The 26,838-nt window shown below is 39.9% G+C and overlaps 1 protein-coding gene across 1 annotated transcript in view; it reads right to left on the reverse strand.

The window, feature by feature from the left end:
• The window catches only part of LOC131578480 (bifunctional heparan sulfate N-deacetylase/N-sulfotransferase 3), a 52,129-nt gene that overhangs the window by 19,847 nt on the left and 5,444 nt on the right, over positions 1 to 26,838 (reverse strand). Inside the window, exons 2-6 of the mRNA XM_058837189.1 lie at positions 24,671 to 25,797; positions 8,512 to 8,599; positions 7,797 to 7,951; positions 4,832 to 5,017; positions 2,254 to 2,382 (exon numbers count right to left, since the gene is read on the reverse strand). Of these exons, the coding sequence (XP_058693172.1) occupies positions 2,254 to 2,382; positions 4,832 to 5,017; positions 7,797 to 7,951; positions 8,512 to 8,599; positions 24,671 to 25,651 (1,539 nt within the window). The 5' untranslated portion in view covers positions 25,652 to 25,797. The remainder of the gene's footprint in view (positions 1 to 2,253; positions 2,383 to 4,831; positions 5,018 to 7,796; positions 7,952 to 8,511; positions 8,600 to 24,670; positions 25,798 to 26,838) is intronic.

The following is a 26,838-nucleotide window of genomic DNA, read 5'->3' on the forward strand; positions in this document are numbered from 1 at the left end:
CTGCTAACTTACACTTGACAAATGATATTCACTTCCAAATTAAATATAACGAAGAAATTTGTTAAGATTAACATTTAACCCACACTCCCATTTTCCAGGTTTGGAAACAAACTATTTATGTACTCATTATTGAGAACATTGTTTAGCTGACACTGTAATGATTCATGGGTAGTGTTTTCTCTTCTTAGTTTTGTATCAGTGAAAAAGAACATTTTGAAAACGTCTCATAATGGAATTTTTGCATCCTCTCAACAGCTGAGTGTTTCACATCAAGAAATTCCAGCAATGTTGATGAAAACACAAGAAAGCTTATGAAATTCAAAATGCCAGACAGACTCCTAAAGCTACGTAGTCTTCATTTTAATGTCTAAATTTTTGCCCAACGCTGACTTGCAAAGTGTGACATAAATACATGCAAGACCTACACCCCACAAAGATACAAACCTCAGTCTTTAAAGTGACTGTGTGCAAAGCTAATGCTTAGAACTTTGGGAACTCTTCATAGGCAGGTATTTACAAACCAGATATATCATGTTTTCAAAGGCACTCCTTCGAAGGAGTCGTGGGCAGATTTTGGCCAAATATTCATTTACAGTTATATTTAGAAAACAATGCATTCTATTCTTTTAGCCTGTATTGTATTGGGGATATCATAATTTTCAGAAATAAGTGATCACACAGCCTACACAGCAATGCATGAATCAAAGACCTGATTGTAATGTATAAAAAGACATTACTGTACTCACATTCCAGGATGTCAGGCAGACATGATCAAACCTCCATGATGAATATCAAAAACCATGGATGGTTCACTGCTTGTCTTCCCCTCCATTCTCACAATTCTTTTCATTTAAAAGGCTTATACCTCAAGCACTCCTATTAAATTTTGCTGTTTCCCTACATTGTAAAATAGTTTTTGGCTGTTGTGGCAGTATTTCAATGTGGAATATATTTTGTCCTGACTCAAAATATTGTTCTGTGCCTTCTTCTAATTTGCCCACCGAGCAACTTCTAGTCAAAACCCACATTGCCAAAGAGCTGCTATGGTGCCAATACCCTCCCCATGCAATGAATTTTCCAGATCTCAGCTCTATTAACAACCTGGGGTTGGAAGCAGAGGGTGTACAAGGTCCCTTCCACCCTAAACCACTCTGTGACTGATTCTATCCTGTGCCTGGAACAATACACATCATCAAAACCAGGACTGCAACCACTGCCACCTTCTAGAAGGGAAGCCACAAGCGTGCAAAGGAAGTCAAGTTTGTATTTCCTAATTTTGCTATGTGAACACAAAAAAGGGGAACAAAACACAGTAACTGCTCTCAAAGAGCCTGAAAGCATCTGAGGCTTGAAAAATGCAGCTGCATATAAACTGCTGAAGTAGCTTTCAGAAATGGTTTTCATTTGGACTGCATCACATTGCAGAAGATTCAAAAAGGGCACAAAATATTTAGGCTGTTATTCCAAAAGATTTGATTGGAAATGTTTTGTTCTCTTTGATCTTCCTAGTGACTACATTTCTATAAAGCAGCAGAATTTTATTTATATGTTTGATTTGGACCCCAAGTGAAAGCCTTATCTAAAAGCTTGTCTCAAAGGTCAGCTCTGAGGCAGCTGACCTAATCCCATGCCATTTTGAAGTACTACACTGCTCTCTTCTGTCAGCGTTCTGTAGTTTCAGCACCGCACTTCTTGCTTATTTTCCATTAAAGATAAATGAAAGGTTAAGCACATGTGGTTCATTTACTCAGATCTTTTCTTTGAACTGTGTGGCTCTTTTACTTGGATCTCTTCTTTGAAGCTGCTATGAGAGAGCAACTGAAATTTCTCAGAACTGATTGGAGCCCAAGCCCTCCTTGCTTGCAGCTTTCTCACCTCAATAAGTGTTCCCAACACTTTGCATCACAACTTTGGCACAGCAGAGAAGTGAACTTTACCTGAACACTCATAGCAGTTCTTTACATTCAAATTCTTCAAAAAATTAAATCTCAGGGGTCTTATTTCATGCAAAAAGTAAAGAACAAGAGAGGCTGGCACTGCTGCATTACTAACAAAACAGTTGACAAAAAAAGGTGAAGACTGCTTTGTATAACTAACATACATAGATCATAATTTACTTCATTGAAAAAGCCAAAGAACTCACTAGCAGTAACCATTATTGTTTGGGAGACCCAGGTGATCAGCACTGGAACATTCAGTAACTTTTCCTTCAATTAATTTTTAAAAAACATTTCAAAATTCTGCTGTACTTACTGGATTGAGAACCACTGTGAAGAACAACTCTCCTCCTTGAATACTTTTGTCTAATTCCTTTGGACCTCCAGGATACTCTTTATAGAAAATGGTGTGCGTGAATAGGCCACAAGTTTGCCTAGGAAGCACCTGAATTTATGAAGAAAACATAAAAAATTTCAAGGGTTGATGCTTTTAATGAGATGCTAAAAGTCAGAGAAGTAACATGGAACAGATAATTGCTGGGTATATCTGGCCTCTCAGCTTTTCTGGAAACCAATACTGATCTAGATGAATTATTATCACTAAAATCATAACATCCAAAAATCCATCACATTTGGTTTGAAATTGGAGACTGATCTCTATCATGAAATTACAATTACAGCCTCCTTAAACTCACTCTCTCCATAACACCTCATCCTAAATCCAAGTATTTGAAGTCTAAAGTTTTAAAATAATGTGAAAGATAATCTAAAATATTATCAGTCTGTATCGTATCAATCAGTTCCACTTTTATCTGAATGATGGCTTTGTTGTAAATTTAAACTGTAACTGCAAAGGCAAATTGGGGTTTCTTTGGCTTAGGCATCACCACCAACAATTCTACTTTGACACATGAGAAATTTTTCCAATAATGCTCACCTTATAAGAAATATTTACTTCCCATGCAACTGTGCTATTGTTGAAATATGTAGTACAAGCAAAATTATTTTTAAAAACATTCCAAGAACAAATCTTTTGAATATGAAGAACTAGTAAACGCAGTTAACACTTTTCATCAGGAACTCAAAATATTTTCTCCTGAATTCAGAAAATAATTCACTGGAGAGCATTTCCATTATGCCTATTCCTTATGGAAAATCAACAGCTGAGTAAGGATGTTCATGGATAGAGCTCAACTGGGATTGCTATGATAGATTAGCTTTTAAAGCATAGAAATATTTGACACAGGCTGTGGTTTTGTAGATACTCTTTTATTTATTGAAGTTTCATTTCTCAACTTCTTTTTTTTTAATGTAGAGAAGATTGTGATCACGGATTGCAAATTCTGTGTTGTCAGAAAATGTATGGAATTTGTACATCTGCTATAAACTTGCCTAAGTTTTTAACAAACCTTTGGATTTCCTTGAGGAAATAAGAGAACATTTTTTCACAGAGGCAGGGAATGAAGCTGTACTTGATGTGAGGTGCTCTGACAAATCTTACACAACCATGTTTTTACTGAGTGTGTTTATTACTATTAGCCTGCAGGTGTAAAATATTGATGCATTTGCCCTGGAGAACTGAAAGCTTGAGACTCCCTGAACAGGTGGTTTTGTATGACTGGTTTTGGAAATAGATTTTTGGCTGCAGTGTCCTTGTGCTAAATCTCATTATGTGTCTTCAAATGACGTGTTTTCACAAATATTTATGGAAGGGATTTTTGGAGACTCTGAGTCAATCTGTCTTCCCCAAATGCTCTGTGCTCCCTGAGCACATCCACAAACCCATTATTTCACACGCAGTGATTGCTTTGAGGAGAGCAAACTGTAGCTCAACCCTAGATTGGTGTCACTTTTGTTCCTAGATTCTTGGAGATGATTTTCATTTGCTTCACCCAAAAATAGATCAAAACTTTAAAATGCTACTACTTAGCTTAGGGAAGTGGTATCCATGGCAATGTGAGAACAATACCAGAATTCTGTCCTAAGTGGCAGAGTTGTGCCAAGGCTCTCGACCTCCCACAAGTGCCTGTTGCAGCCAGAGGTACAACACAGGGCTCCCATTCACTGCTCTCCCACTTGCTCCAAAAGAAAGTTACTTGGGAACATGCCACCAAGTATTTTGGAAAGCTGTTTTGAAACACTTCTGAGATGATAATACCGATGAGATGTGAACCCGAAATAGCCTCCACCCCAGTGCCCAGATGGCAACAGCACAACGCCTTCCGTGTCACTTGTGTAGAAGCCCTTCCTTTGGCAAACGTGGCTGTCAGTGACAGAGCTGGGAGTTATGTCATTTAGGAAAACACTGGGATTTGAGAGCACTTTGGTAGCCTGGAAGTGGTGTGGGGGGTGTTTTCCTTCCCTGCTTCTCCTGAGGCTCTGGGTTAAACCAGGCTGCAAAGCCCAGCCCACATTTGTGTATGGCAGGAAGCCAAACAAGGGCAACCACGCACAGTTCACGGGGAAAAGAGAAGTATGGACCCACCCAGATCCAGATTCTGAGGTAGCATCACCTGGCAATACTCTTCTGCAGTTAATGGAACCATGCAAATTTAAAACCTGATAGAAATCTAACCCAGCAGATTGTGTTAAATGATGCAAAATGGACTTGTTCCTTGAGCTCTCTGAACCAGCATTAACCACAGGACTAGAACTGTTAACAGCCTGTTAACTGCTGTCAGCAGGGTGTCTGGATGCCACCTTCATCAGCAGAAACATCACCAGCAACAGACTGATTTTAATTAACAAGACACTGTCAAATGTATCTTGCTAGTTATGCAGAGCAGTACGTGCTTCTTGCAATGTGAACTTCTAGGATACCCTGCTTTTCCACTTCAAAGGAAATTGCCCATGAAATGGCAGAGTACAAAATGAACATCAGCAGTACAACTCACCATGATGTTTTTGTGGATGAAGCCTCGCCTATACCTTGCAGGTTTCAGATGTGGGTATTCTTCTGTGCTGGTAACTCTGATGTTCCACACCTTTTTCCAGGCATCATAAAGTTGAACGTGTACTGGATAAACTCCAGAGTGGTGTGGTGCCACTGCATAGCCCAAGTCAGTTGGAATAGCGTGCTCCTGAAACATGACAGAACAATGGTTGCACTCAAAAATTTAAGAAACTTGATGTTTTGGCATTTCTCAGATGCTTTCTTTGTGAAAGACCGAGAACAGGTCTGAAATGCACATAACAGTAATATCAAACTGTGCTGATCTGGAAGGAGATGGAGAGCAGCATGGTGAAGATAAAGCACAGGATTTTAAGACGAAAGCCTTTTTAGAAAACACCAGTAGGCAGGGAAGAAAGATATAAATGCATTTTACATTGGTTTCTTCAATCTACATTAAACAGAAAGCTGCACTCTTTCAAGTTCTTGCAAGGAATTTAGTCACAAACTCCGATGTCAAAGAGAAAATCACTGGCATGTACTCAACACAACATGCAGCATTTGGCAGCTACAACTACAAAAACCACAATTTCCACTACATGTCCCTTCATAATCACTTGGATGAGGAGCTGAATTTCAGTCACTGCATTTCCCCTCTAGTCCAATCAAAACACAAATCCATTTTCAAAAACCAGCTTAACTATTTTATTGTCATGTTAAACATGTGTAACACTCTACAGGATGTTGTAGAGTAAACCCTTTTGTAGCACGTTTCCTATTTTTGAAGGCTCCTGGCATTTCTCATGTGTACACCCTCACCTTGATGCCATTCCATTCTCTTCACATCCAATGCATTTTCCTTCAGGTTACTTTTCAAATGAACAGTAAATAGCACATATTCCTTGATAGTCTGATCAGTGGAAAGCACAGTCCATAAGATATCATTTTGCCATGATTTAGGAAGACTGCTCTTGCACTGCCTTTGAATTCTGAGAGTTTTTAATATGGCTGGAATCAATACGGTTATCCTCACCCTATTTCCTAATCATACTGTGTGTGCAAAGCATTGGCTGATACCAGGACCTCTTCCTTTGAATAAACTAGTTACTGTGGAACATGAAAATCTCCAGAAAAACAGGTGTGTGATGTTAGTAAAATCATGTACTGCGAGTAACAGACACAAATGGTTCAACCACAGCGGAGAACCTTGAGTTCTCTATGTCTAAAGAATGGTGAAATTCTTGTTTCCTTTTAGGAATTTCTGGCACACATGAAGGGCACCGTGTGTAATCTGCCAAACAGGAGTGAGTAACATCTGCCCTCCTGCTTGTATTGCACCAGGAGATAAAGAGTGGATCCTCCATCAGTTACGCCACTTTACACGATTTAATTCCATCACAGATAATCCAATTCTTCTTCCTTTTATCTTTCCTACTGCCCTTAAGCATGCATAAGCATCAGAAAGGAAAATCTTCACAGAACATGTAAGAAATTGCCTTCTCTAACATCCCACTGCAACTCCTTCATTTATCTAGAAACAAAAGTCTGATTTTTAAGGCTTCTCCCCTCAAGTTTCACAACAGGCAGTAATAAATATGTAATCTAAATCTTTCACTCTAATAATCATCTTCTATCATCTTCAATGAATTAGTGTCTCCATTATTCCTTACTGACTCTTATTCCCCAGTTGGGCATCTCCCACACAATACACACATTGAGTGGATAACGCACGAGGCATCGGCAATTTCGGCCTCTTGCAAAAAAGTGGATACTTCTCTCTGTTATTCATTTAAATGCTCTGAGCAAATGAAACATAACCAGTAGCTTTAGGTCCGTATGTCTAAACATGTAAAAAAATTAATAGAAGGTATTTGTAAGCATTAAAAGCACTGAAAGTAGTGAAGAAAATGGCAATTGCTGAAGTTACATAAACCAAGGTTGAAAATGCATGATCCTTATAACACTCTTTAACGATTACATCCTGCACACTGATCCCAGAGGATGTCTTAGGTCACACCAGAACTACAAGGACCCATTTTATTTCCAGTGGAGTTTGCACCAGTACACAGAATCGTATTAAAAGGGCAATTCTGGACACAAGATTTTTACATTTTTGGAAATCTTAACACCTACTGCAATGTTTTCTTCAAAGGAAACATTAAAGCAGAGCTGTCCTGTACTCTGTACAACTACAATTTACAGCAAACTTGGTGAAATCTTTGCTTGAAAGAAAGCATGTGTCTCAATCAAAACCCAAGTTTTCAAACACAAACTTGAATTGGATGATTTGGTCCATCCTTTTCTCCTACACTCACTGACACATGGCCATTAAGTGCACTCTTTGTTGTTCTGGTATTTCAAATCCCCCTGCTCCTTCCAGGAACAAAGGCATCACCTGCCATCTAAAGAGCAACCAGTGGATTTTAAAAAGGAAGAAGAAGAAATATTAGGCTGTCAGAAGAGCAGATGTAATCCAGCAAACATGGTTGTGTCTGCTGAGATATTGGGACACAATTAAGTCTTGACACCAGACTCCCTCTTCAGACAAATAACATGTTTTGATTGTTGCAATTTGTTGTATGAAAGTAACTGTGATCTGTTTCTCCAATATCCTCAGACCTAAAATATGTTTTGAATTTTTCTTGTATTCTCACTGAAACATTTTGATTCAGAGCTTTGCTGTGAATAAATAATTAGTAAAGGCAATGCTTTCCAAAACAAGTTTATGTAAAGCTGATCCAAAGGGAATATATAAGGTGTATCACTGCAGAATTGCATCTTTGAAATTGTGGCACACTTACCTAACCCCAACATCCAGTGGTTTCACAAAGTCATTTGAATACCTTTCAATGGTATTTCAATTTATTCTTTCAGAAACTTGATTTTTTTTTTTTTTTTTTTTTTAATCTAAACAGACTAATGGTTCCTGAGTACCTAATTAAATAAAAGAATGCAAAAATGTAACTCACTAAGGCAAACTTTTTGTTGAGGATCATCTGCTCCACCAGTGAGGACTCATTGTGAAAGAGGTGTGGCTGCATGTGACTCCACATGTGGGGAAACCACCAGAACTCATCCACAGATCTCAGCAGCAGGTCATCACCCTCATCCTCCTCCTCAGTCCCTGCAGAGAAAATTGAAAAAAAAAAAACAAACCCAAACATTTCTGAAGTTTCTACATTCATGATATTTTTTACAAGAGTTGGAAACAGCAGGAATGATATTAACATAATAAACTGTGACCAGTTAAAATACCTCCTGCTGAGGCACTGGGGACAAAATGGGACAGTCAGGACCACTTTGATGGCCCACATCCTATTTAATACTCTTTGATCTCTTCTATTTCTATACTGGTTTTAAAACAAAATTATTTTAAGGGATAAAATACATTGCTCTATTTCTACAGTAGAAATTAAACAATCCTAAGGAAGAACTGTGGTAGCTCAACAGATCCCTTAGTGAAATCACTACAAAATTTTATGTGATTGGTGGAATTGACCACTCAAAAGCAGACTGAAAGGAATTAATTTGAATAAAAGCGCGGGAGGCATTTCATCTGCTCCACACCAGAAAGTTATGCAGGAACACAGCATACTAAGGCCCTCAGACTCCACCATTCCTACTTGTCCTCACACTACACAGAACACCATCAAAATCCAAGTATTTTTAGTGTTTCATTCTTACCTGTGTGATAGAATTTTCCTGAAAATCCCAGGTTGAAAGTAAAATTTGTAATCTGGGCTCTCAAAAGATTCTGAGTGTCAAGCAGGGCCTGAAAACAAAACAAACCACCATATAAACATACCTGTAGAAAATACAATCTGGCAGAGAAATTTAATATAACAATATAAATAATTTTACAGTTATGTGCCTTTTCAATTGGTTTTGCTATTTCAAACCAGCTCTTTATGTAAGACAGAGCAGTACAGATATTTTTATTAGCACATAAAGATTAAAGACCGCATGAAAACTCCATCATTTCCCTCATGAAGATGACCAGCTATTAAATGCTGGGTTACTCCCTGAATGATGAGAGAGGAAAACAAAGGCATTCACAGAGAGAAGACCTTCCACTGGTCCCTCAGTAAACCTGGGGCACAGCCAGGAATGAATTTCAGATCTCTTGTGACCCCCCCAGCACTGCTCCATTCACCAGGGTGAAGAGCAGCTGTCAGAGTTACACTTTTCTACATCAGCTCAAGTACATCCACAGCATTTCTATCCTGTTTCAAACTCATGGGCAACCCAAAAAGAAAAATCTAGTGAGATAGCAAGAAGCAAAATCAACCTTATCCACACCAAAGAACTGGTTGGCAGATTCCCTCAAATACTGACTCATTTCTCAGACAATGAGCTGATACTGACTCTCAGCATCTGTGTACTTGCACTAAAGTAGTACAAACAAAAAAACAGCATGGAGGAAGAAGGAGGAAGCATTATTCATCAGGTACAGCTTCACTTGCTGGTTTCAATATGCTCTTCTTGATTTGTTGCTCCTAAGATTTCCATATTACATTCAGGAGTTCTCTCCCAGGCTCTTACACCCCGCTGTTCCCTTGTTCAGTTTTTCAGGTGGAACACAGAAACCCAGTGTTCCAAACTTTGCAAAGTAAGAACAAAACAGAAGAGCAAAATCATCAGAAAGTTTTCCAAGTCAACATAGAGTATAGCACAATGATCTTAATAAAGTGCTGGAAAACATTACTACTGTCAGAGAAGAGTAACTGTGTTATGAATGGGGAATGTACTTAACTGCACAAAAAAGATGAATATGACTGGAGATTCTCAAAGGTTTAAAGGTCTAGCAGTTGCCCTACTCTTGAAATGCAAAGACAACTTAGTGCCTTGAAAAATATGAACCAATAAATTTAGTTTCCCTGAACATTTTCATCATGGAAGTGATTTGCCTACAATTACATGCCAATGACAACATAATATGAGGAACTCCAGTCTGGTTGAGGCATAGTACACTCAACTTACAATTCCTTAAAATATGACTCATTTTATAGATTGAGACAGTATCCACCTTAGTAGAGCATACAACCTCTACTTTGGGTCTTCCCCAGGGCTCACCTGGTAAAGATCATCATCTTTTACTGCAAAGCCGGAAAACTGTCCCAGAGACAGTTTTAGAGACACTGTAAAAGAATGAGCAAAATGAAGCACAGAATGGAGATAACTGAAAACAAGCTCCAGACTTAGGAAGCAGAATATTAAGTGAAAAACCTTGCAATGCTGTAACGACGGCTTTTGCTTGGCTGAGAGAGTGAAGATCTCCGAGGAGGCTTCTTATTCTAATGAAAAGCAGCAAATCTGCACAGGATTTATATGAAAACCAACCCTGAGCTGCTCAGAATCTATTCAATGAAATAATTTTGTCTCTGCATGCTTGGAAAGGTAGGAGGCAAATAATGCAGGTATTCCCTTCCTGGGCTAAGGGCACACGTGTAGAGGGGAAGGGATCCTGAGCACAGCCTGACAGCGAGGTGGCACCAAGGGCTGCTCACTTCTTTCCCTCCACATTAAGAGCTGGAAGCATTTCTTGAGCTGAAGGTTTTATCCTGTACCTTTCTAACACCTTCCCAGCTTGTCACCTCCAGTCTGGTTTCAGCAGGATGGAAAACTAGAATGGCAAACCCACTTTTCAAAGGGAGGAGGGAGGAAGGTGGCAAGAGGCCCAAGACATTTCTGTAACAATGCAACACAGAGTTCGCTTCTTCCCTGGGAATTAATTTTGCCAGTGCGGTTCCCACCTTCTTGCCTCGTGTTGGGGATGTATCAGCTAATTCCAAGGGTGTGGACCTGCTCTGCCTGTGAAGAGGGAGGCCCCAGACCTGCTGTGAACCACTCTGGGTACAGACAAGCCCAGCTAACATTTGAGTTGTCGTGCCTAGGATTATTTTCTGGGCGACTTGACATTTTACTCATCTTTCAGGTTCTAAAAACAAAATGTTAAAACTCATGAAAAATATATAGTAGCAGATGGCAGGGCTGATTACTGTGAGTTTCCATCAGAAAGACAGAAAGAGAGAAAAAGTAGGGGGACTAAAAGCCTGACATTTCTTTTCTACATGCTGTTTTATAAGCTGAAGGTAAACTGCTGGTATTTTCTGGATATCTTATGATTGTTTATGAGCAGCCCCTCTGGGTAACTGTATGAGATGCTACATAAATACACCAGTACTGAATATTGTATTTTTAAACTGTCAAGCCTTCATATGTTTATAAATAATTATGTAGTACGTGTTATATTTCTGCTGGTACTATAAGGAAAATAAATTGCTGGCTGCATAATCCCTTTCATGTACACAGTTCCAATGGAGTTCTTTCTTTTGAACTTCTCCTTAGCTCACAGACTAGGTTTAGGAAATTCCTAGTGCCAGCAATCAAAGGTAAGTGTTCAATACATGATGAAAGAACCCTTGTTTTGCTAATAGTAAAAAGAGAAATCTCAGGAAAAGGCCCTGTTACAATTCAGGAGATAGACAAATGTTATCCCTACAGCCAAACAACTGATTTTCTCATCCTTCAAACAGGACAGAGACATGGACAGATGACATAGGCTGTCAATTTTTTAGGTCAAGTAAATCAGCTGAAAAGCCAAGGATAAAACTCCTATTTTCAAACCTGCTCCCCACTTCCACAGCCAGGAAGCCATCCTACCTCCTGCCCTCAAATATCTCAGTGCAATTTCACTTTAGAGTCTGCCACAGAGCAACTACAAGTGTCAGCCTGTCTTCAGCCAACAGACGGCTATGATTTCTTCAGCATCAACACAAATATTCAGACTCAAATGCCTTGACTTGATCAAAGGAATAAATCAAGTTTGCCTTGTTGAACTCTGGTTCACCAAAGAGGAAGGATGCCTTCTTTGTGCAGTCACGCCAACATATTTATGATTATTTTCCTGCTGAAAAGCTGCTAAAGAACTCAAGCACTTGAAAAGAGAAATAGTTCAATAAGCTGGTAATTCTACTTGTAATCACGTACATTTCAACTAAATTGGCAAGCAGACAGACAGAGCCTCACAGTGCTGCAGCATTAACATCTTACACTTCACATCGGTACACGCCTTCATGTCAGCAACAAACGCAAGGGCAGCTTCATCATTTTCCAGAAAGCCTTTCTCTTCCTCCTTTTTTTGGGAAGCAGATCTCATCTCTTAATGTTTGCTTATTTAAATGCTTTACTGTCTGACAATACTACCAAAGGAGCCATTAAATTAGGAATTATTTTGCTTGAATAAAATTTCTGATGTTGTGTTGGCCCTTCCATAAAGGCAAGGAGCTTCTGAAAAGGAAGGACAAATTAATAACAAGTGGAATATGAAAGCACCTGAGTTAAGCAGAGCAATCCCCTCTATGGGAGCTCTTATCCAGAAGTAGCTTTAATTTCTCCACATTGTATTTCTTACATGAGAGGGAAGAAACAGAACTCGAGCCATTTTCTGAGTGGATTTCTTGGTAGAGAGAGGTTTAATGAGCCGAAACTGATGTGCTGTCCTTTTACTCTGCACTTTTTGGGACATCACTTTGCCTTTTCCTGCCCTGGGAGTGCTGCAGCAGAATCTGCTGCTCGGGTACTCACACACCACCTGCCTCCCTCAAGCTCCCCCTCCTGCAGAACCTGGGCTGCTGGGAGGCAGCACAACAAGCAGGAACACAAGACAGCCTCAGTGAAGGTCCAACCCAAATGGCTGGGAATCAGTATTTTATTGGACTCCTTTGCTTCTGAGGAAAAAGAATTCCTTCATGATAAATTATGGATTTTGGAACATCATTAAAATGCAATGACTACTCTTTCTGCATTTCCAAGATTAGCAATTTGACACCCATTACCATAAACATTTAATAAGAAGAATTGCTTTGAGTATAAGGATGTACCTGAAAAAAAACATTTTATCTATCCTTCGGACAAAAGGACAAAAAGCTTCATTTGCCTTTGTGCACTCTCTTAGCAGAGCTGACATTACAGAGAGGACAAAAGAAAAAACAAAGAAAACCTTCCGTTTTTTCTGCAAAGTGTATTGCTGATGGAGAACAGGTAACCCAATTTTCCCCCTAAGTGCCAATAAAGTATCAGGCTGAAGCCCACTTATGTGCCCACTAAGTTCTTCAGTGTCCAACAGAAGAAAAAATTCAGGAGCCACAACTTCATCTTAGGTGCCCAAACTTATGCATCCAGTGAAGGATCCTTAAAACATAAAAAGCCACTTTAGAAACATTGCTCAAATGATTTCAATCAAAAGGTTTTTCATCAGGACACGCTGTTTTAAATGTCACTGGGTCTTCCTTTAGAGTTGTTTTTTGATCACATACAATAATGATCTTGATGATAGCGCAAGTACGTATTTTCAAGTAATTAGGCTCTTTCATCTAGGTAAATCATTTGTACAACCAAGAGATTTAAGAAATATTTCTAACTTCCTTCACCAACTTCTCACTTCTTGGAGGCTGAGCCACCAGATAATGAGAACCGAGCTAATTACGGCAAGGTAACGTGAAGGTTATAAATACTTGCTGCGAATAGTATTTAATAAAGCAAAGTAATTAGCACGCTGTTTTCAGGGTTCTGTCTGAACTTCTGCTTTATTAGCTCTTAATTAAACTGTACTTAGATGAAAGAGGTTGCTGTTATTAAACAGCTAAACGATCTCCTTATTTTGCAGTTAGCAGAAATAAAATGCTGCATTTCTTTTCATTAAAGGTCAAAAAAATCCCAGGTCAGTTGAAACAGAAATAACACAACACCCTACTGCTACCTGTTTTTCCCTGGATTTTGGTCAGATAAGATTCAATAGAAACCTTGCTGGCTACATTTTCACCTAACACTTGACCTGCTTACCTAACACCAAGTATTAAGAGATACTTCTCAGAATATAACAGAACTGACTAAAACCAAAGTGGCTCTAAAATGAACTTCGAGTCTCTTGGCATTTTGAAGTTCTTGTGATCTGGTGATGGTCAGTACAGATGGAATGTGAGGTTTGCCAGCCCCAGTGGAATCATTCCGGGAGCTGAGCTGCAGTCACACACAGCCCCACAGCTGCCTCAGCCCCGAGCACGACAGGCCAGCCCTCAGATGGGACGTGACCACTTCCAGGTCACTTCTGGGCCACTCTGCTCTGCCTGCTTTGTCTGGCCTGTCTCCATCACATCCCACCAGCAGCAGATAAATTCTAACAATTCTATTCTTCATTGATTTGTGTTGACACTTGTCTGGCTCCCAGGAAATGTTAGGCATTACACCTCTGCACCCCTCATTAACCAAGCCACGCTCCTACAGCTCCACACCCTGTCTGCAAGGGTGCACAGTGCTCTGTCACAGATAAAACAGCGGCATGGCTGCTCTAAGTGGACATGTATTTTATAGTCACCCAGCTCAGAAAGGACAGAGGTTGTGATCCGAGCTCCCAGCTCCACATTCATTATCAACAGCACATTTGCTCCTTATTTAATGCTTCCTCACAGGCCAGCTCCAAATGCAGGCAGCAGGCGGATCTGGCTGCAGGACAAGGCAGGCTGTCCATGAGCTCTGGCTGCAGCACATCCCGATCCTGATCCCTGACTGGATTTCTGTTGCCAGCTGTGGCTGGAAACCCCTGCAAGGCTGAGCTCTGGAGGGAGGGCAAGGCCTGATCTCTGAGCAGCAGAGAGCTCGGGGGCTCAGCTGATGTGCAGGCAGCTGCAGCTGGGGCACTGCACCAGCTCTGCTCTAAGTTTGGCCGTGGCCACATTCCCCTGCACAAACACTGATGTTTCCCATGTGCAGTTCCAGGCCTACCTCACACCATGGCTCGTGCACAAAAGGTGACGTTCTGTAAATCCTAGTTTACCACAAATTTGATTCCGAAACTGCTATTCCCAAGGTGCAACAGCCTGCAGCTCCTCTCAAGCTGCTGCCTAGGACCTGCTGTCCATGTCAGGTCTCCAAAGCACCTCCTTCCCTTCCCGCTCTGCTCCGCATGTCCCATCCAGATAAAAAAGGAACAGTGACCTCATTCCAACTCCTGCCACCTTCCACTAGACCAGGTTGCTCCAAGTCCCATCCAATCTGCCCTTGGACACTTTCAGGGGTGGGTCACCACAACTTCTCTGGACAGCCTGTGCCACTGCCTCACTACCCTTACTATAAAAAACTCTCCATCCTGATGTCCAATATCAATCTACCCTCTTTCAATTTAATCCCTGGACTGACAGAGGCAGACTGGGAAATAAAAAAAAGTATTTTCCAGTTCTTCAGGTAATGAAAGCAAAAACATGGTGTCAGTGTAACATATATCAAATACAAGAGAGTCTGAGTAAGGACTTCTGGAAGAATATCAGCCTTACTTTTACCTTGAGCAAAGTAAAATTCTCTGGACCTCAAAGCCTGAGCCTGGACAAACTAAGACCAGCTTATCCCCAAAAGGCCTACAGGCTGTGCTTCCTGCTCAGCACATTATTAAATAAACAAGATTTCTAAGTCTGGTCTATATCATGACCTAAATAATCAGAGCTCGAGAGTGAGCGAAATTTATCTGTTTTTTGAATGCACACAGAATTCAACACATTTACATTTCTACACTGTTTTCCCACAAAAACCCAACTCCACAGACTAAGGTATAACAAGCTGCTATTTAGGTACCTTGGAAGAAGTATTGGAGACTACAAGCTATGTCTAAAATGCTGACACCGAGTGAAGAGAAACACCTTGGGGTTTGTTCGCCTCTCTGCTGATATTTCTCCCCCCCAGGTAAGACTAAAGCACAGCATCTGTGTTAATGCTGAGTTTCACATACTAGAGAACAAAGAGAGTGCAAATGAATGAAGACTCAAACCCTGTAACATAGATAAAAACCAAATAAATTGGTTGCTCTTCCTGCTTAGCAAAGCACAACAAAATGACCACACCACTGCCATATGAAATAACAATTATTCCAGGGACTGGGCAATGCATCAGTGTCACAGTTCATTCACAAATGCTTCTCAGATGTTCTGTTTTTCCTAATAGAGCCAAGAAGATTCCTCTGACTTCCAATACTCTATCTGAATTAAAATAGCTATCTACCTCTGTCCCTGTTTCAGGTGAGCTGAAGAAAACCAAAAGCTCCTTTCCATGTCTCACCTTTACTGACAGAAAAAAAAAACAATCTTTAACAAAAAAATTTTCATTTTCTCACTGTCTGAAAGCTCCAGGTAGGATACAGCTGGGAATTCAGTGTTCAGCTTACTCACCAGCCAAGGGTCACAATTTATGGTTTTTTCCTTCTTTTTATGAGTAGCTCTAAATTTGTTGAATGAAATTCCCCAGCTACATCAGCATTGGTATCAAAGAAATTACAAACAAACAAAAAAAAAAAAACCCAGGAGAAAGTTTCCACAAAATAACAAAGACACCTCTTTTCTCAAGCCATACTTTCATGATTATATGTAGCCAAGACAGAAATAACAAAAATTTATTTCAAGTTAGTAAGAACTTTGACAGTTTCATTGGCTCCCACACAGTATCAAGTCTAAAGGATGTAACTGCAGAAAATCTCAAGACTCCAGTGAAAAAGGGGGAGATGATTTTGTTACAAGTGTTAATACACACCTTACCTGTTTTCATGAGTGCTTGCATTTCAAAAAGACAAGATTACAAAAGCTAGGTGTGCCCAGATAAACATCCCAGCTGGCAAAGTCTACACCTGCAGCCTCAAACCAACACACAGGAATCCAAAGGAGCTCTGTATTTGATTTACTGTACGAGACTGAGAACGTATCTCAATACAAATCCCCTGCCAATATCATATTCCTTCCAATAGCATATTTCATACTCTTACCAAATCTAATTTTTAAAGACTTACATAATCCTTCTACTTCCTTTTGGATATTAGCCTCTATTCTGCTGCTTTTATTGGCTATTCAGCCTACACTTAAATATCTCTGTGCCTTACATTAAATATTTTTATCCATCCTCACTCTTTATACCCTGCAGACATCTGCAGCCTATTGCTCTCTGCTTCGGTCATCCTTACTTACTGAATTCTTCAGCCTGTATTTTTTCATTTTTTTTGCTCAGATGTTTCCTGACTATGATGGTGTCTCTAAGCACTCTCCAAATACTTCTAATCATGTTGTGCAGAACTGAGCACAATCTAGAAGCCTCCTCAGTCAGTAAGATGAAGTCCTTCACTGATGCAAAATATTGTTCATAGTCTGTTTGAATTTAAAACCACTCTACATTACAAACTGAGATACATTTTAGCATTCATCTTGTTTTAGGGTATTTTCAGGATTACCATTTTCAACATTTCTATTACCTTTAACAATGGCAGTGGAAAAGGACAAGAAGACCATCTTGCAGCATAAAATAATAATTTTTATAGAAACGCTGAATTGATTTTCAGCCTCCTTTTGAGGACTATTAGCATTCCATCAAAGACAGCTCTGAAGTATCCTTAGTCCAAGTCCAGTTTAAAATGGAGGAGAGACAACTTGGCTTATTCCCACGATTGCTAACACTAAAAGGCAAGTAAGTGAGAGCTTGAGGAAGAGCTTACTTACTAGTTCCACAAAAATACAAGCAGTGCTCCCAAACCAAACCTGTCTCCTCTGGAGGGCCTTTGTCGTGTGGATTTACTGACCTGGGCGGGAATGAATGTGGGGAGCATTCCTCTGCACAGACACAGACTTTTTAATTTGCCTTCTCCACTGTTTCTATTTTCAAATGGATTGCAGTATAATTTCTACAATATAAAGTGGTTTTAAATTTAATTTATTACTTATCTCAGATATGAAGCTACATTTTAAGGAGCAACACTAACTCATCTCCAGGACTGCAGAGTAAAAGAAGGAATCTCCTAAAGAGTAACTACTTCTAAAAATTGGTCGTAAGATTTTTATGGTCTGTGCACAGAAAAAGAAACTGGAATTGGAAATATACAGGGAATTGTTATTCCATGAAGGGCTACACATAAACTGGCAATCAACTGCTTTTCCTTTACTTGGTTTTGTAAGCACGGTCACCAAGAATCACTCATGTCATTGCACTGACCTTCCAGACTGAACAGGAGAAGAAAGGCCACTTCCCATGCTGCTGTACTGTAGAAGAAAAGAATGAATTAGGAGTCCCCACTTCCACTCTCATTTTTCTCTTCTCACCAGACTGTGCCTCCTTGATGTGACTGAAGAGCAGGATGGTGGAAGGCTCACTTGTGGTATCATGTTTTAAAGTTAATGGCTTGGATTTCTAGATCTGTCTGCACTTTGGTTTTTATTTGTTGGCTGTGAAAGTTTTATTCAGTTCTGTTAGCAGCAGGAAGTGGATGGCTAACTTGGCACTGAAAAAGCCCAGAATAAATCTTGCAGCAGCCACTGGAACGCTGCTGATGAATGTGTGCAGCTCTGCGGGAAGCTGTATTGCATTGTTACTGTTTGTGTTACTGAGGTGCTTGCTGAACAAAAAGAGCCTCTGACCAAGAGAACTTGCAATCCAAGGAAAGAGAGGGACTGACAGCAGAGCAGCTTTTGTTTCCATGGCCAGATGGATTGACCCAAACGCTGCAGAGTTGATGCTGACAACACTCCAAAGGTGCAGAATCACATGTGGTTTTTATTGTAGCCAGGAAAATACTCACCTACATTCCTAAAGTGAATACTTTTAAGTAGACAGAGGAAGACAGAGCTTGCTAACCACGTGGCTGTGAACCAAAAATTATCTCAGTGCAGGCTGACACAAAGAAATCCTCACAAATCCACCCAGTGTATGGGAAACCTTATGTTCAAGAGTAAAGATATCTCTGCATAATAAACTAAGGCAAGGGAAAAATCAGAAACAGCGTTACCAAGTATTCAGAGCTAGATCACTTGATCTCAGGTGAGCGTCATTCCTTAAGCTTTATTTAAAAGAGCTCTTGGATCGGAAAACTCCATTGAGAACAGGAAGACACCATTGTCACATTAAGCCTAAGGATAGCAAAGTGTTCACCACCACAGAGAAATATGGGGAATTTAGAAATGAAAATAAATTAATCTAATTTTCTGGAAAGATGCAGATGACTGAAGCCACAGTGCACATCCTCTTACTTGGGAAAGCACCAGCAGATTGACAGAAGCTGTCATTTCCTTACTTTGGTTCTACCCTGAAGAAAACCAAGGAGTGTATAACCAATAGTCAGATCCGGTGCTGGGGTGCAAGAGCTTGAAGCAAATCAGCCCTCAAAGACCTCATGGGATTCACCATGCCAAGAAACACTTTCTGCAGTCTCTTTGCCAATAAAAAACTGCAACTGAAATGCATTTTTCTTCTCTTAGCTACCTGCCACTGAATTTGTAACAGTAGGAGATGGTGCAATCCTTGACATATCACTGGCTCAAGACCTAGGTCCGCATGAAACATTTTTAGGTTTCCATGTGTAGTGTCAGAGCATTAAAATGAAAAACCAAACCAAACAAAAAAACCCCATGAGATTCAGTTATTCCAGTTCTGCAAAACTAAACGGAGGGAAAAAAAATCCAAATATGAATTTTTTAAATAAAACAAAATACAAAATACCTGACAAAACAAACAAGAATTTCAGCAGAAGCAGAACTAATGCAAACCACTGAATTTACAGGAACGAAGGCTGCAATACCAAAACCACATGCACGGTTTTTGTCATCCTCCACCATGAATAAACTGCTAAATTAAACTCAGCACCAAGCTTATTCCATGGATTTGGTTGTGTCCAGCTCACACAGTTGCAGAACAGGAGGAAGAACACGAGGAATTCCCAGCACTGCTCTGCAATGCAGCCCCACAAGTGTCACACCCAAAGCAGAGCCAGCTCCTCTGTGTCCCCGTGGCCCCTCTGCAGACGCCTTGCTCTGGGAGAGGATTTTTATCCTGCTTTCCATTTCCAGCACCAGTTCAATTTTAACAAAAAGAGCTGGGCTCTATTGAGCAGCAGTTGTATCCATCTTACTAGATTAAAATTCAGACAACTACAGAGACGCCCCAGTCAGTAATTTTCCTTCTCCTCGACACTTCTGAAGAACTGAATGCACTCTTTACCTGCTATTTCCAACAAATCAGTATGAAATACCTTAGGAGCTTCAGGTCAAACTAAAAAAGAATGTACACACACAGCAGACACATTCCACTGTGGTATACAGGTATTACAGCTAACAGACTGGGAATGCAAAATGATTTAGCAGAACAAAAGTTGGTAATCATTAATTTCTTATGTAATTTAAAGATGTGATTAAAAAGATTTTTTGAACCTCCCCGAAGGAAAGAGTTACGGCTCAGTGGTTTTGGAGCTGACACATTTGATGACATCTGTCATTTCTTTTTTGATAACCTTCTATGTGATCCTATGGATAAAAAAGCAATTAACTTAGAGAATTAGGCTTGCTCTTGTGACAGGGACCATCCTTTGTCTTGACAGTTTAGGCTTTCTGCACCTTTTGGCCCTTCTGCTTTCACACAATATATATGGAAGACTCTCTTCTGAGGCAAATATTTAGGTCATTCTTATGCAAGAAAAACTGAACAGCCACATGATTGGATTTTTAAAATTTATAGCCAAGTCTGCTTTACCTTGGGAAGTTCTGGTTTCTTTCCATGTGTGATGCACAGGGTGAAAAGACACTTAATGGGTTTTAAACAACTGCAATAATTTAAGCAGTGCCGACTAATGTGAATGAATTTAATACAAGGAATAAACAATTAGCTCTTAGTGGGGAAATCTGTTATTAAACAGAACTACATTAAACAAAAGGTTAGACCACCAATGTTGCTAAGAAAGTAAGAAAAGCGACAGCACTCACTACGGAAAATGGAAGAGGACTGATCTGACCAAATACAAATGTTTATATTTAATCTTAGTCACTCTGGAAACAATTTATGAACAACAGTCACATACTTTTAAGGTGCAATTCACTTAACCAGTGCCTGCCTGAAGATGAGCAGTTTTTCTACGTTTATGTCTACTGTGGGAAGTCAGAGGAATAGCTCCATTAGAGGAGTCTGCCTTATAAACCTCAACACCCAGGCAAGACGAGTGACTGTGTATGGAGACTGAAGGGCTAAGAACTGATTGCTTTTGGCTGAACCCTCTCCATTACAAGAAAAATGTCTGGCACAGCTCTTTTCTCCAGCTCTCCAGTGATTAAAGCTGGAAGACTGCAGCCTGGATCTTGCACTGCCCACTGCAACGCACATATTCACCAACAGATGCACTCCCAAACCAGGATGATACATAAGGATCTATCATCCCCCTCCAAGAATGGATATGGTTAATACAAAGCTTTTTCCTTGGCAATCATAAAGAATAATTACAGGTAGACAAAACAGTTAGGCTTACCTAAAGAGAAGAGATCCCCATTCTGACTTCAATTCAGCCTCTTTTGAAAAGCCCACAAAGAACCAGACAGTCAAGAGGAGCTCACACAGCTAATTATTAGGAAAAAATAATTTGGCAGGGTTCTAACTTTTCCTTTGAAAAATGTGATTAACTCTCAGGGATCTCCAGAAAGTGTGTATGTTGGGGAAATGAAGGGAAAGGTAGACAGCCTAGACCACCAGCTTGAATCAAACTGCCATCAGGAAAAAAAATCACATTTAACTTCCCCTCTTTTATCATCTGCTTCTCCCTTGAAAAATCCCAACGCCTTACAGTAATAAAAATTTCACAAAGAGTAACTGTAACAAAAAAAGATATTAAATTAGTAGACTGTCAGCCAGGACAATCACGGTCTATTAGGATAAACTTCTTCTGTGGAAATCTAGATAGATTATTCTCTGTATGTCCATTTAAATGAATTATTTGCAGTGCACAGGCTCTTAAGTCTTTCTAAAAGAAACAAGGAAAATAAGATACAACACTGTCACAGCCTAATGGTCCCTCCTGTCTGACAGACAATAGGCGAGGAAAAAACCTACTGAAAAATGAATGTTGAGTTGATTATTACCAAGCTTATTTTCAAAGTGGGAGGCAATTAGAGCATGGAAACACTCTCTTCCATTATTTCTATGATACCAGAGGAAGATAAAGTACATAAATATGAGGATGGATGGTTATTGTTGATGCACAGTGCCAGCTACTCAGTATCTTACCTCGAAGAACTATGTTCTGTCAGCCCAGATGTTACACAAAGACAAGCAAATCTCTAACAAGTATTTATTCTCAAAATCTGAACCACTGTTTCAAGTTGTTGGGGTCATTTTTTTTTATTTTTTTTTAATTGAAGAAGCTGTGGTGAAACTCGAATAAACTTAACCAGCTGTTTAACAAAACAAAGCATTTACAACAGGATTTAGGTTGATAAACTGTGTTTGCAAAAGATTTTCAGAAGGGCTCTTTATGCTTGTGTTCCTGACACTACATGTACTCCAGCTGAAGCAGCACCACTTTGTCTCCTCTTTAGAGGTATAGAAGATACTCATTTTAGAGGGCCTGCTTTTAATCTGACCTCTCCTGAGGTCAATATATAACAGTGATAAAAACTTACCACTAAACCTTTTAACAGCAATTTTTCTAAGTGCTTAACTCCAATTTACACACACTTTAAAGGAGAGGGAAGTTATACCTTGATGGGTTAAGACCCCAGATATTAACTATTCTGGCCACTTCGCAAACCTAATTTAGATGTCTAAAGAAGAAATAGCTTTGAAACCACGATCTTACATGCAGTCAGGATCTCTCCCCTTGGAGAGAAAGTCAAAAGGCACCTGGCCATGGCCCAGCTTGAGCAGGGGGTTTGGAGCAGATGACCACCTAATTTTTGCTATTGGTTCTGCATTAATCCTCCCATTTCTGAACTCTGTCCTATCCACAGAGCAGTCAGAACCAATCCTAGAGGTCTTCTGGCTCTTGGCAGATTCCTTAAGTTTCAGATTGATCTGTGTGAATAGAATACTGGTAGAAACATTCACCTTACTCTCTTCCAGCTCACAGCCCTAGCAGCTGCGAGTATATCCAGAAAATATGAACAAGGAGATATGTCAAACAAAATTAAATCACAAAAGAGCATCCCCCTCAATTCTACACTGCCAGTAGTTAAAAATGTGTGCTTAGTGGAAATGAGCTAATCTTGAGTACTGAAATGATACAAAGTCTACATTTAGAACCTCTTTTCACACTTGCAGCGCCCAATTCTCTGTCACAGTCACTGCAGCAGAACTCACTAAAACTCTTGTTTAATGAGATGTCATTTATCTGCAAATACACTTTACAATAACGTGTTTCCAACTACTGCAAACTGATTTTGTTTCATTCCTTCCACATGTCATTGTGCCACCGAGGAGAACTCCTTTGATATTAATAGTAATGAAGATGCATTGCATCTGACAGCCCTAACAACATGTTTAATACAACATTTTAACTCTAAGTAGATGAAGAATCAGAAGGGAACACTTTTTTCAGATTCCATTGTTTCAGAACACAGTTCTGTATAAATGAAATTATCCTACTTAAAAGTTATTTCCACTTTGATATTACTTCTATTTAATGGGACAGTTTTATTTTGGGAAGATTACTTTCTGACATACTGCAAATTATTTTCCCCAAACAATATGGTTTATCCTTCTCTATCTGCTGTAACCAAATTTGTCTCAATAGTCTCCTGCTTCTGGTATATAACTCTGGCAATTCAACATCCCAACTTCTTTTAAAATGACAATCCTAAGGTGTCACTTGCAAAGACAAACAATACAAAACGTGCTGTCTCCGACTGCTACTGCACAACTCAGTGATGGATTTATTCAGGCTTTATTTCAGCCACTTTGTTACCAGAAAGTTCTGCTCCTGCAGAACAACACAAGTTCTGCCAGTGATGCTGGCCAGACTTGACTTTTTTCCTGCCATCTGAGTTTGCATTCAGGAGACTCTTCAAGGATGCTCACTCACCTAACTCAAACACTGCCATCCTCTTCTCCATGGAAAAACCATTTAGGAAGCTTCACCTTTATTTCTGCTCTCTCCCATGGGATTTGTTTGCCTAAGGAAAACACCTGCTTAACAAGGAGGTAAATCTCATTTTTAAGTGCATGGACAGAGAATGTTTTGGAAAAGAGCAAATGCAATTTTAAAGCAAATTAAAAGTTTAACCGCAGGGTCAAACCTTTCATTTAAGAGAGCAAAGAATGCAGAGCTGCTGTGGCTTGACAAGTGTATTAACACTGAAGAAACCCAAAAACTTGGTTAAAAATGAAACAAAAATGACCCACTGCATGCAGTGCTGTCCTTGTCTTTCCTTCTTGCAGTTCCTCATCCCATTAACAAACTTCTAAGAAAACATTCTCCCTTATCTTTAGTGCAAACAGGGCAACAATCAGGATGTTAGAGATTTGCAGCTTCTAGGCCAAGTTGAGAAAGGTGATCTCCTATTTCCTGCTTTGGGACAACACTCCTCACAAAAAGCACACAAGAAACACAGGAAGAAATAATGGGAAGATGTTAGTGCTACTGACCAACCACTGTCACCTCACTTGAACAGCACAACAGAGTGGAAAAGGACCTTCAGGAATGTACAGCTCTAAACATTCAAATGGAAATTGTCCAGTCATTTACTGACAGCTTTTAAGAGCAATATTAGCACAAACCCTCCCTGCAAGCAAGTGCCATAAAACAGAGATAAGAGAGGTGAAATGCTGCAAACAACTCCTGACATCCAAACCTATCTCAAACAGCCAATAACCCAGTCCACTCTTCACATTTGATGCTGCCATTTACTGCTGCTCACCACATTCACCTCCTGCTTGTAAGACTCACAACAAGTGCAATAAATATGAACAGCTCCTGAGTGGAGCCCTCCAGTTCCAACCATGAACAACTATTCACTTTCAGATGAAAATACCGCTTTGCTGCATTGACCATCAGTTTGTGCACATACTTTACCTGTACATCGTTGGTGTTCATCCTTGTTCCATCCTTGCCAACGAAGATATCATCTATGTCAACCAGAATGTACCTATCCAAGGATAGGGTGAGTTTCTTTCCAGACAGGAAAGAGATGGCATCTATGAAAATCAGCTTGTGCAGCCAAAAATTCAAGTTATTGCTGAAAAGGACTCGTTGAATCCCATCGTGGAGCCCCAAGTCATGTATTACTGTGGCATAGAGAGCACCTAGAGCAGCAGGTGGAGAAAGGTTTTCTGGTGTCTTTACTTTTGCAAATATCACTGGTTGATAAGTTGTGTGATTAACCTGGAAAACAGCCCAGTCATTTCCAAGCAAGGGCCCTTTCTCAAGCTTAGAAGGTTTAGTCACATGGAGCAGTGGGGAATGAGGGTTAATGCAACAGTCCTGAACACCCAGATTGCTGTGGACATGGACAGGAAAACCCTTCAACTCAAAGCTCTGCAAGCTGTTCTCAGTGCCTTTGTGAAATCCAATCACACCTACACCGTACTCCAGGCAGTACTTATCTAGAAGGCCTCTGTTCCAAGAGTCCATATTCACGTACTTCAGAATATTTTCATACACTATGAGAGCGTATTTGCCTCTGCTTTTGTCTAGAAGCACTGGGAGGTCACCTTTCCCAGATGCAATCTCAAGGTGAAACTGAAACCTGCTGGATTCCAGAATGGTTATTATATCTTGGCCTAAGCTTGAGTACTGGCTTTCCACAAACACCAGCACTACCAGGTCTGTCCTCAGGGGATCGATGGGCTTCGTGCTCTTCATCTCCATCAGCTTGTATGGCAACGGTTGAGGATCACCACATTCCACTTCTGAAGAGGTTTCAGGAAGCTCATTCTCCTCTTTGTAGCCATTATACAAGTAGTAGGCAGAAATAACTATGCTCACCATACAAAAAGTGGCCAGCAAAATTACTGTTCTTTGAAAATGTCTGTGAAGTTTCAGGATAAAACTCATGGTGTTTACTTGCCTTAGATAGCTCTCAACAGCAGCATGAAAAACAAACACAGATTCGCAACAACTTGTTCCAGTCCTCTGAAATATTTATGTCACCATTGCAGCACACACATCTGTCTTCCACAGAGCTTTACCCAAGGTATGGTCTAGAAGAAAAGAAAATCAGAGATTTAATTGAGACATCACCTTGTGAAGTATCACCTGCTTAAACTAGTGGGGAGTAAAGAAACCACTGCCAGCCAGAGAGTTGGAGACCAACAGCTCCAAACCTTGCAATAATGTATTTTTTTCCCTGCTCCCACTACTTGCCACATGCATTTGAAGGTATCTGAATCTCACAGGTTCCTCAGCTCAGAGGATCAAATAAAGTAGGAAGAGGTACTGAAAAGCAAGGCATAAAAGCAAAGTATTTACTGTGCTTTAGAAATTATTTTCACCTAAAGATAAAAGTTAATTCCCAAGTAGACAGCTGCTAACAACCAAAATACTGAAGAAAATTTATCAACTTCTTCCTTCTACTCCTAAAAAGCTGGGGGAACATGATTAAACAAATTTTATCTTTTATTAGTTTTCCCAAGAACTAAGAACGTACACAACTGTTGTACAAACATACTCTGATGCACTCTATATTACATCTACTGTAGGAATGTTTTCAAAGCAAAACCTCCTTCCTGCAACATCAGAGGAAAACAAAGCATTTCTCTGGACTGTGGAGTCTTGCAGACTGTTAGAAGCACTTGCCAATTCTTTGCATTAAAAGAAATACAATAATCAAGCTCTTAAATTTGAGAAGAGAAAGTCATAACTCAAAAGTTAAACCTAACAGGCAGATCACCTAAGGATATACTTATGCTTTATCTTGTATTTAAGGAAAGAATAATTTTTCAAGCCAGCAGTACAACTGCTGTCAAAACTCCCTAGTAAAACAACTGGATGGTGTGACAAGCATAAAATAATGATCATAAGACATAAACAAAGCTTCAAAGCAGATCTTGGAAAATATTAGGTGTGTGAAGATCTAGAACATGGCCACTCTAACTTCAGCGTAGTTTGCACCCAGGTCCATTTGGAAATGGGATGAGGATAAGGTGTGGCATTAACATGGTCATTTCCCAACTGAGAGCTTAATCCTTCCAGTCCTGGTTGGTTTCTTTTCTTATTCCTACATTGTAAGCAAATTGGTCTTT

Source organism: Poecile atricapillus, chromosome 4, assembly GCF_030490865.1.
Source record: "Poecile atricapillus isolate bPoeAtr1 chromosome 4, bPoeAtr1.hap1, whole genome shotgun sequence".
Taxonomy (NCBI): Eukaryota; Metazoa; Chordata; class Aves; order Passeriformes; family Paridae; genus Poecile; species Poecile atricapillus.